General features: G+C 42.1%; 1 protein-coding gene across 1 annotated transcript in view; it reads left to right on the top strand.

Annotated features, from left to right (window-relative positions):
• Positions 1-12500, top strand: part of LOC307245636 (protocadherin-15-like) — a gene marked incomplete at both ends in the record, with an annotated part of 144376 nt that overhangs the window by 99810 nt on the left and 32066 nt on the right. The window contains 5 exons of the mRNA XM_080021282.1: positions 4380-4499; positions 6290-6475; positions 7216-7452; positions 7786-7902; positions 10131-10271. Coding sequence (XP_079877408.1) covers positions 4380-4499; positions 6290-6475; positions 7216-7452; positions 7786-7902; positions 10131-10271 — 801 coding nt within the window. The remainder of the gene's footprint in view (positions 1-4379; positions 4500-6289; positions 6476-7215; positions 7453-7785; positions 7903-10130; positions 10272-12500) is intronic.

Raw genomic sequence — 12500 nt, 5'->3', positions numbered from 1 at the left:
GCTTCTTTTTTTCATCAATAGTAAAACATCTGCCTCTTTAGGCTGATTATTTTCCATCATTTTAATATCTGCAGCCATAATTACTCAGATAATTTACAATTAGGTCATAATCATAATCAGGATGATTCATAAACCCCAGTTAAACTCTATGTTATGTAGTATTCCGTGTCATACAGTGGTGTATCAGAATTAAAAGTTAAAATCCTCGGATCAGAACCCGCCCTGAGAAGCTCTGAGTAGAGCTTAGAAGCGTCCTACCCTCACTGATCCAAGCTATTAACCATGGACGGGTTATTTCTTTAATGTCTTTAATCCATGTGTCTTCCCCTAATTTCCTTATTGTTTCTCTCATTGTCTCATTTTCGCTATTTTCTCCTGAGGAAAAACAGCAAAACAAAAAAGCAATATAATCACCAAGAAGCTTAATTCTCTGTTCGATTTGGAGCCGCCGTGGCCCGAACCCCATTTTTCTTCTTTTATCTGAACTGAACAGTGTTTATTTGAGTTAATACAGAGAGTCCTAATTAACTTACAATTGATCCCCTTTCAGACCAAGCTCTTAATTACTCAATCTCTGATGGTTATTATTCTGCCAGACACACACACGCAAGTACACACACACACACACACACACACACACACACACACACACACGCTCAGACACACACTGCATAACAAGCCTGACTCACTGAAGAAAACATTTAAAGCATTAAATATCTACTAGTCATGCTGCAGTGGACGTTTCTCCCCAAAGACAATTAATTGTATATACTGTATATATTTATATATATGTATATTTATATATATATATATATATATATATATAAATATATATATATATATATATATATATATATATATATATATATATATATATATATATATATATATATATATATATATATGTACACACAACAGATTGGGCGATTAATCACAAGGTATCGAGCGATTTATCACAACGTATTGAGCGATTAATCACAACAAATCCAGCGATTAATAGCAACGTATTGAGTGATTGATCCCAAAGTATCGAGTGATTAATCACAACGTATCAAGGGGCAAATCACAACATATCGAGCGATTAATCACAACATCTCCACGTATTCAGCGATTAATCACAACATATTGAGCAGCTAATCACAACAATTTGGATGATTCATTTGTTTTTGATTTTATTGATTCACAGCCCGAATACATACAGAGTCAGTGTGATTGGTATTCGAGTTCTCGTATCCTTTGAGCCAGTTTTTCAGCCATCCCAGACGTCCCAATATTTTTAAGCTGGTTTGATTTTGTCAGTGCAAGAGATCCTGTAGTTTGAGACATTTGACGATTGACGCACGGTGATCACTGATAGCCAATGAGAGCGCGACTGGAAACCAGGGGCGGAGAAAAAATCTATGACTATATGGAATGCTTCTAATCAATGGGATATTAGGGATTTGTGTTGCAGTTATAATTATAGACTTCTAATTGACTCGGTCTGATTAACTCTCTCTGCAGAACTAACAATCAATGCAGTCCTTTCTCTCCTCCAAATCCAGTCGGGTTTTTTTTTTTTTTTTTTTAGGATTGTGTAGTGTGGGCGGTACAGCAACATTAGGATTTTCAAAGTTGTGTAGTGTAAACCCACCATGGGGAGCATTGTTATGCGTGACACGCAGTGGAGAGCCGAGAGGCCTGAAGTGGTTTATTTCTATTATAAAACGTTGGTTATGGCATTATCATAAAAATTAGATAGCATAATTTATTCATAATCAAAGTAAATAATGCGTTTCCTCCACCAAGAAATGTAGTTGCTTCAAAGTAGGCTGCTATGGTTGCTAAGCAACACAACGATGAAAGCAAAGGGTTAGTTGTTCAGTGTACATACAATGTCTTAATGTTTACGGTAAATCCCACTGTTCCTCTGGACCTTTCCACTGATGGTACATGGATTTAAGGTGCCGTGCTCTGTTGTGTGGACGGCTGAGGAACTCACCACACTGCTGCAGCGTCTCACTGTGCTTCAGTGCAGTCCAAAGGGGCAACTGTCTAAGCCTTAAAAAGAAAACCTGTAATCCCATTTCTGAAGACAGGAAAAAAAGTAGAGTATTATTTGAACATGTTTTGAATGAGGCTAATATCAGATTTTGTTGAAAACTGACTTTGTTGGAACTGTCGCAGTGCATCCAGAGCGTATTGTGGCTCGAGCAGGTTGGGATTAGGAAGCGACGCAATTTACTGTTTCTAGTCTCCTACTTCTGCTTTGTGTCTTTTAGTGCCTGTTTCTAGTCGCTCACTTCCTTTCTCTATTCTCTTAATCGAAGCTCTTAATTCCTGTTTCTAGTCTCTTACTTCCAGTTGACAGTCTCTTGCTTTCTGTTTCTAATCTCTTACTTCCTTTTTTATAGCCGCACCATTAGCATCAGCATATAGCCAAAATAGCATATTTGCGGAAGTTCAAAAAAGTCGATAAAAACCCTGAAAACCTGATTAAATCTATTTTCAAGGCCAAATAGTGGTTGTCAATCAGTGGTAAACAACTTGGTGCACTGCTATACAGTATATACACCGATCAGCCATATCATTAAAACCACCTGCCCAATATTGTGCAGGTCCCCCTCGTCCTGCCAAAACAGCTCTGACCCGCCTTACAATGTTGGAGGAGGTGGTACGTGTCAAAGTGAGCCGCCGGCTTTCCTTCTTCCCATAGTGCATCCTGGTGCCATCTCTTCCCCAGGTAAACAATGCACACGCACCCGCCCGTCCACATGATGTAGAAGAAAAGGTGATTCCTCAGACCGGGCCACCTTCTTCCATTGCTCCATGGTCCAGTTCTGACGCTCACGTGTCCATTGTAGGTGCTTTCAGTGGTGGACAGGGGACAGCATGGACACTCTGAGCGCTCCCATACGCAGCAAGCTGCCATGCACTGTGTGTTCTGACACCTTTCTATCACAGCAACGTTCACTTTTTCACCACTTTGTGCTACAGTAGCTCTTCTGTGGGATCGAACCAGACGGGCTAGACTTCCCTCCCCACGTGCATCAATGAGTCTTTGGCGTCCATGACCCTGTCGCCGGTTCACCGGTTGTCCTTCCTTGGAGCACTCTTGGTAGGTAGTAACCACTGCATAGTGGGAACAGCCCACAAGACCTGTGGTTTTGGAGATGCTCTGACCCAGTCGTCTGGCATCACAATGTGCTCCTTGTCAAAGTGGCTCAGATCCTTACGCTGCTTCAACACATCAACTTCAACAACTGACTGTTCACTTGCTGCCTCATATGTCCCACCCCGTATATATAGAATCCTTTATGAATCCGTTAGGGAATTAATTTCGGCTCATTGTTCCGGTCGGATGAGAGCTCGCACGACACACCCATAACATCACACACATACAACATTTACACCCCTACAGGGATATCATGTGTGTATGGCTCCTTGTGGAGTGTGTGTGTGTGTGTGTGTGTGTGTGTGTGTGTGTGTGTGTGTGTGTGTGTGTGTGTGTGTGTGTGTGTGTGTGTGTGTGTGTCTGGCGTGTGATCTCTGCTGGTGTGTTGTGATGTCGTCTGAGAGGCGCTCGCCGGGGGAACCCCACCAGACAGACTGAGGTGAAATGAACTCTGGGAAACCTGCACTGCCTGTCGTCCTGCTGGGACCGTGGGGTCTTGGACAAACCCAGAAAGACGACAGAAGAATGAGCCGCTCTATTCCCTCTTTTTGTGGGAAATTCGCAACCCACTTTGAGCATTTAACTCTCTCTCTCTCTCTCTCTCTCTGTCTCTCTCTCTCTCTCTCTTAATTCCAATTCAAAGCTTTATCAAAATAGTGAACAATATTGATGTTCTCAAAGCAAATGGAAAACAAAAAAATTGAACAGAAGGCAAGAAAATTGAAACAGAATGAAATGAAATGTGCTGTCAATGTTGCAGTCAAGGATATATACAAATGAGTGAAAGTTACCGAAAAAAGGACACTGTAAGCCTTGTAGTTATTCATTTATTTTTTTTATTTTTTTCGTAAAAAATGAAATAAAAAAAATCTCTTTCCAACACACTCACAGGCACAAGCAACGCACGAAATTGGGAAGTGTAGTGATTTTCAAAACACTTTGAGTCTCTCTCTCGCTCTCTCTCTCTCTCTCTCTCTCTCTCTCTCTCTCTATCACACACACATACATGCTTAGTTTCTTCTAAGGAAACTTCCAATTTGAATGAAGAAAAGTATTTTGCAATAGACATACATTTATATAAATTACTGCCAATTACTCATATTTGTGTGTGTGTCTGTGTGTGTGTGTGTGTGTGTGTGTGTGTGTGTGTGTGTGTGTGTGTGTGTGTGTGTGTGTGTGTGTGTGTGTGTGTGTGTGTGTGTGTGTGTGTGTGCGCGCGCCTCAGGCTACAGACCCCGACCTGGGCTCCAGCGGTCACGTGTTCTACCGTCTGGTCAACCACCAGGACCTGTTCTCCATCAATGCCACGGGAGCCATCGTCACCACGGCGACGCTGGACCGCGAGGTAAAGCGGAGGCAGATGACTCCGATATCTGAGAGATATTTTGAAGAATACGTTCGTTCATTCAATTCAACAGCTCCCGCAGGTCAAGCTTCTGCCCTGATGGTGACGACTCGTGGTGAAAGGTTCGACTCTTTTCCGAGATTCGGTTCCTCACCGTTCACACTCAGTCGCGAATGGAATTCTAGCGAGAAACATTCAATTCTGTCGAAGTGATTTACTCTGGTGGAATGCTAAAGAGTAAATCAGTCACATTTAGCAAGAATGATGCCTTACTTTACCCTGGACTTTAATTTAGTTCTCAGTGATTATTTTCAGTGTGTGAGACTCTATTGTTGGAGTGATTCCCGACTCTGGAGGAATTTAAAGGATTTGTTCGCTACGAACGAATCGTTTGCGAGCCGTGCATCACTATCAGCAGGCCATAATAATAAGCAGAGTCATACATGTTTTGGACTATGGTGTGGGACGACCCGAACGGACTCTTGGAGTGGCACGCGAGTTGGCTTCCGAAAAAATGATGTAAATTGATTGAATCAGCCAATTTGTTATTTTTGAGGCAGTGGGTTTTTTTTTTTGTTAACTTAGTTTCAATTCAAAACACAACAACAATGAAAAACAATCAGGTCAGGGGAGCAGTCCGTGGGGCAGCTAATCTGACCCTTGACCCCGTTCGCCGCTGTCCTTTACAGAGCCTGAAAATTTGTATTTTTCGTTTATTTTATTTTTTATTTTTTCTCTTGTGCACATAATATGTATGTACGTACAGTACGTGTGTAATTTATCTTGTACTCAAAAATAATTATTTCATATCAATCTTGCGCTCACAGGTTATTTTCTACACTGATTTTTGGGACTTTTTGAGACTCTGACCTTTTATCGGATTGCAGCATATTCACCTGTACATATAAATATATATATATATATATATATATATATATATATATATATACTGTAGATATATCACATCTTATTATATTTTATCTTATTACAATACACACATTTTTTTGTTTAACTAAATAACGACAATACGTTTTTCCAGTAAAGTTCCTGAGGATATTATGTCTGAAATGCCAGACTTTTGGTCTGATATGCTTAACACGGGTTGTTTCGTTTATAAGGCGATCCGCTCAAACACTCATAAACATGCATATATGTATTTATAGATAATGGGAAATGGTCCTGCAATTATTCGCCGCTTCTGGAGTCTCAAAGTGCTTTGCAATTAAAAATTTATGTTTCGCGTTTAGAGCGCTGCATAAATCAACTGCCTGTTACTGCAGCACAGTTATTGTTTTTTGACATCTTCACAAGAAAAGAACAAGAATTATTAGTATTATTATTATACTATTATTTTTCGGAAAACAAGTGACAGGTCCCTCGATTTTTTTCTGTTGAGATAAACTGACCTATGGCTACATATAATTCTGTATAGCGTTCAGAAAATCAAATACCTAACTTATTACTACACTTAGCACTACACTGTTTTTATCACACCAAGTACACTTAATGAGAACCAGCTCTTGTGTCCATGCCTATACTAAGAACCAATACAATTAAAGTATATCTATATTTTTTCTGCATGCAGACATTTTCTTCCATAAAATTGTTAAAATTACAGATATGTGCGGCTATGTCATGTTTTCCTGCTGTCTGCTTCAGATGTCTGAGATCAAGTGGAGCAGAGATGTGGACCAGCTCCCATCACCCGTGCATCCCCCTTACTGCACCAAAATAGAGGGGGTTGAGGAGGATTATTCCAAACTCACCCTGGTCCTTTGTTTACCCTCAAGGTCAAGGGTCACTACGATCTGATCGTGGAGGCCTGGGACGGCGGGGTGGACCCGCGGCGCTCCAGGTTGACCGTCTCCATCACCCTGCTGGACGTGGATGACAACAGCCCTGTCTTCACCCGGCCGGCCTACGTCGCCGACCTGCCGGAGAACAGCCCGGCAGGCACCGTCATACTGAGGCTGGAGGTGGGAAGATGGAGGGAGGGAGGGAGGGATGGATTGATGGATGGATGAATGAATGGATGAATGGATGGATAGATGAATGGATGGATAGATGGATGGATGGATGAATTGATGGATGGAAGGATGGATGAGGGATTTACAGATGGTTGGATAGCTGAATGGATCTATGGATGGATGTAAGAATGAATTGACTGATTGCTGGATGGATGGATTGATGGATGAATAGATGGATGGATGGATGGATGAAGGGATTGATGAATGGATGGAGGGATTGATGAATGGATGGATGGATGGGTTGATTGATGAATAGATGGATGGATGGGTGGATGAATGATGGATGGATGGATGGATGGGTGGATGGATGGATGGATTGATTGATTGTTGGATGATGGCTGTATTGATGGCTGCATTGTCAGATGGATGGATGGATGGATGTTTTTTTAATGGATGTAAGGATTGACTGTTGGTGATGGAAGGACTGACAGACGGGTAGATGGATGGACTCATGAATGGATGGATGAATTTTCTGACAGATGGTTGTATGGTTGAATAGATGGACGGATGAATGGATCGATGGATTGACAGATGGATGTAGGGATGAACGGTGGAGGGATGGATGGATGGACGGATGGACAGATGAACCCATCCGTTTAAAATTCCGCTCTCCCGTCCTTTGTCGTTTCCTCCCCTCATCTTTCCTCTTCACCTCTCTTTTCTTGTCGTTTTTTCCCTGTTCTTCCCAGGCGGCGGACGCCGACCTGAGCTCCAACATGACGTACCGGATCCGGGCCGACGCCCCGGGGAGGGAGGTCCGCCGCCTGTTCCGCCTGGATCCCCTGAGCGGGGAGCTGGCGGTCCTGCAGGTCCTGGACTACGAGGCCCTGGACCAGCGGGGCCACACCTACACCTTCACTGCGGAGGCGGTGCAGGCAGGGGGCAGCATGCCGCCCGGGGTGGCCACCGTCACCATCAATATACTGGTCAGTTCTTCTTCTCCTCCTTTCCTGTTCTTCCTGTTGGTGTTGTTCTTCTTCCTTCCTCATCTTCTTGTTCTTCTTGTTCCTCTTCTTTTACTACTATTTATACTTATTCAAAATCTTATTGTTGTTGTTGTTGTTCTTCTTCTTCTTCTTCTTTACTTTTCGACTGACTTTCCCGGTAGAAATAAAAAGTAATAATATCATCAATATAATAATAATATAACTGTGACAAAATGTAATTATTGTATGACATCGTATTGCATTGTAATTATATTGTATATTTATTATAATGCTTATAGATAATGACTCTGCTGTGTGCGTGCGTGCGTGCAGGACATGAATGACTTCTCCCCAGCGTTCGGCCAGGCGCTGTACAGAGGAATGGTCGCCCCAAACGCTGTGAAGGGAACCGTCGTTACCACGGTGACGGCCAGTGACGCAGACCCAGCGGTAGGAACCCGTTTGGCTGTTGTGTTACTGACATTTCGACTACTTTAGTGCACATAAACACACATATCCCCATTAAAAGAAACAATAATATCAAAACATATATGTGAATAACTACTAATGTAATAAATACACTAATTTAATAGCTAGTATTGTCATTACAGTTCGTATTATATTACTTATTATAGCTATATTAATCATTTATAAGTATATTAGTTTTAGTAACCATATTATTCTTATTTATTAACTTTACTTTTCAGTTATATCAGCTATATTAGTTATAATAACTGAGACTCTTTCTACTGAATTACGATATTTTCGCCAATGATTTAACCGTAACCTTTTGAAGGCCAACGCGGTCCAATGTATAGCCCCCTCCCTCCAACAAAAATCCACAATTTCAGTAATATTCTTTAAAATGACCGTCATACATTTCAATTTTTACATCTGACAATTCAAGGATTTCACATTCTGCCCCATTCTGTAGACATGTGACAACAAACTTTATTTGACTTTTATTTTTAAAACTTACCGCTATGTTACCGTGGCAACGGTTCAATGATAGCATACCGTTGGCGGTATCCCGGTCATTTTTTGTCAACACAATTATCAGTAAATTGAATAGAATCAACCACCGCACCCCATAATAACTCCAATAATAGCGCTTGTTGTATAAATCCCAATGGAGACGATATGTCATTCAAAAATGTTCTTTTTAAGGAGGTTTTCAAGTATTTAAAGTAATTATTTTGAAGTATTTAATGGACACAGACTATCTTTGTTCACCCAGTGAAGGAAACGACTTTGATCTGGCGAGAACCAAAACCTCTCTGACGTTCTGCCGAGGCCCAACGTAAACGGCTGTTCAGCATTCGATTTTCCGCCCGAACTCTTTCTAGAGTATTTTGTTTCGGAAAATTGAAGATGAATCACAAGCCATTATTCATCCCGGTGTCGTTCTGACGGAGCGGGTGCATCACTGCAGAAAATACGACTTTCATTAAATAATGACCACATACAATTTAGTAATTACTCAAAGCAGCCGAACCCTCTACTCTGCTTTTCTGCCACGGAAGAAAACAGCCCATTGTGGTTTTGCTGGTAAAACCGTAATGAGAGGTAAAAAGGACAGAAACGTAATCAAACACACAGTTAAAACTCAATCAAATGGACGTCTGGTGTACATTTGAGCTTTTCATACGGAGCAGGCGGCTCCGCTGGACTCATGTTAACCTTAAAAGTAACCTCTACTTCTACCTCTGCTCTACTTCTACACTGTTCTTCCTTTACTCTACTTCTATCGTACCGCTACCCTATTCTGTATCTACTCTACTTCTACCTCTGCTGTCCTTCTACCTCTACTCTACTTCTACCTCCGCACTATTCTTCCTCTACTCTACTGCTATTGTACCTCCACACTATTCTACCTCTACTCTACATCTACCTCTACCCCACCATTACACTATTCTTCCTCTTCTTTACTTCTACCTCTGCTCTACTCTAACCCTTTGCTTCTCTACCTCTTCTACTAGAGGTATTGTCTCTACTTCTACCTCTGCCCTACCTCTACACTACTCTACTGGTTCTATGGAGTTATGAAGTGGAGAATGTTTCAGAATGTTTGTGTAGAGTGCCCTACTTCTGACTTCCTCTACCTTGACTCTACATCTACCTCACCTCTACTTCTACTTCTACTACTAGAAGTAGAGTCTCTACCTCTACTGCTACCCTTCGTCTTCCTCCCTTTACTATACCTCTACTCTACCGCTGCTCTGTCTCTGCACCACCTCTACTAAGGGTAAAGTCTCTACTCTACCTCTACTGCTACCCTTCATCATCGTCTCTTTACTATACCTCTACTCTACCGCTGCTCTGTCTCTGCACCACCTCTACTAAAGGTAAAGTCTCTACTCTACCTCTACTGCTACCCTTCGTCTTCCTCCCTTTACTATACCTCTACTCTACCGCTGCTGTCTCTGCACCACCTCTACTAAGGGTAAAGTCTCTACTCTACCTCTACTGCTACCCTTCGTCTTCCTCCCTTTACTATACCTCTACTCTACCGCTGCTGTCTCTGCACCACCTCTACTAAGGGTAAAGTCTCCACTCGACTTCTATTCCACCTCCTCTACACTGCCTGTATGGAGTGGCCAGTTGGTGTTGGCCCTGCAGATTTAATTAAATTTCCCAGGTTTCCCACCCTCCTCACGTCCTGGCGCTTGTTTCTCCAGGGCACCGCGGCAGGTCTGGTGCGCTACAAAGTGGACCCTCAGGCCGACGCCTACTCCTCCAGTATCTTTGATGTGGAGGAAAAGAGCGGACACGTGGTGACCCGAGTCAACCTCAACGAGGAGCCCAACCTCAAATTCAGCGTGAGTCTCCAGAAAACAATCTGCCGAGCTCAAAAAAAAAATGAACATTTCACCGGGTTACACGATGTGCGGGCGGCATCGCGAGAAGAGTTGGGCGGAAAGGTTGGTAAATGTCAACCTTTCTAGAATGGAGGGAGAGGGATTCATGAAAGCTTTATTGTTGTTTGCCTGCGTTTTGCTTGTTTTTTCGGGGGTTTTTTCTGGGGAGAAATTGGGCTGGCATTTGGCCAGCTAAATAATAATGAAATTGGTCAACTTTAATTTATTTTAGACTTTTTGGAATAGGGTTGCAAAGTCCTTTCACAAAGCAAGAAAACACCAAAGTAATTGAAAAATTAGACAAAGGAGAATTTTAATACGCATTAAAAACAGGATTAAAGAGAATTAATCTAAAACAGGATTATAAAACCATATAAAAACAATGACTAGTATACTGCATCCTATACTGGAGGAGCTTTAAGGGTATTCTCCAATTTTTGTCAGAAATTCCCTTTTGTCAATGTCAACCCAAATTCAGACAAGAAGGTCGATACCAGTTTCATCGCTGTGTCCCCAGTACAGTGATAGCCGCTGCATGCTTACCGTGTTAGCACAATGCAAGGCTGCAGATGGGATCAGCTAGCCTAGCTCCTGTGAAATACACCTTCGAGCAACCAAAAATGTTTTTTTTTAATTTACTATTGTTGCCATATCACCAGTTATCCATTCATGATTATCAGCCGTTATCACCTCCGGTTGCCAGTTAAGTCGACTGAGTTTTGTTGACGGTAATGTTCTGGCACGAGGCGTGGAGTTCAAACCTGGCAACCCGCAAATCATTTGAAAATTGGCTTCACAGTTGCTTATCATGGTTGGATAGATGGTTATTTATATAGAATTAAAAAAAAATTGGTGCAATATCCTACTCTAAAGATATATTTTATATATATTTTATATTGACACCATAACAGCATTAGGATATTTATTTTATTACAGTTATTACTGTGTGATTTTTATCGTGTGTACAGTATTAATGCACCCTTTTTTCCATTTATCCACCTTTGGGCTGCGTGTATCAACTGTTGGACCTGCACAGCCATAGGGACAAATTATTTTTTTATTTTTTTTGTCTTAAAATACATTGTGAAAGCCAGTTAAAAGAGGGAGGAAAGAAGGAATGAAACATGATCCTGTCTTTTTAGAGGTGGTGGGAATTGCGGCACCTGCATTTTGATGCAGTAGAAAAAATGGGGGGGAAAAATATCTATGGACAACAAAAGGAATACAGCAACACCTGACTAACAATAATAATAATAATAATAATAACAATAACAATAACAATAATAATAATAAAATAATAATAATAATAACAATAATAATAATAATAAATATAGCTGCATAGAGCAATAGAAACGGTCCAGTTTAGTCATGTTAGGTACGTATTATAGCTTTTCATTCCATAATCCAAGGTTCCTGAATCTGCGCTCTGTGATTATATTGCGGGGACGTTTGCAACAGACCGAGGGTCAGACCAGACGTCACTGAAAATCGCGGATTCTTTCCATAATCGCTCTCCTTTTGTGGGGATGGCAGCCGGCTCAGGTTGGCGTTTGAGGATGACCCGCCGCGTCAGCTCCGGGGGTGCTCGCCCCCCGCTGCGCGCTGCCCCCTGCCCCGGCTGGGGAGAGAGCGGAGGAACCACCGACGTTCCTGCTGTACGATTGGCTGTTCGTGTCACATGGTTGTTTCTCTGCTCTGTACGATGGGCTGTTTGCGTCACATGTTTTGTAAAACGCAGCGCCGGTAGATGGAATGTCTCTAAAATAACCGTCCATGTTTGCCTGTCAACCAGAACTTCTCATTGTTGTAACTCACTGTGCTGTCTGTGGAAATAGAGCTGCACTCTCAGTGACGGACAGGTGACCGTTTGTAGCCGTGTCGGGCAATGATGAGGTAGTGACGTAAAGGCGCGGTGACGGCTGTCTGTGATTATTTATACTTTTCCGGGTCCTAGTTTTCTGATGCGTTTCCAGTCCACGAAACGCATCACGGACAGCAACCAACACCGGGTTAGATGTGAACAGAATGACTTAATTTACGGAAAGAGTAAAAGAGATGAAATATTAAACCAAAAGCCCTGCCCACGTCAACCAGGTAAGACGATACACAGACACCTACACAGGTGTGGTTTTGTGACCACTACAGAGCGACGGAGTCCACACCACGCAGCTCGCACGATGCGAATGTCTA

This window comes from Zeus faber, assembly GCF_960531495.2.
Source record: "Zeus faber genome assembly, chromosome: 20".
Lineage (NCBI taxonomy): Eukaryota > Metazoa > Chordata > Actinopteri > Zeiformes > Zeidae > Zeus > Zeus faber.
The sequence above is the reverse complement of the archived record's forward strand: the minus strand, read 5'-3'. Positions and strand labels throughout refer to the sequence as shown.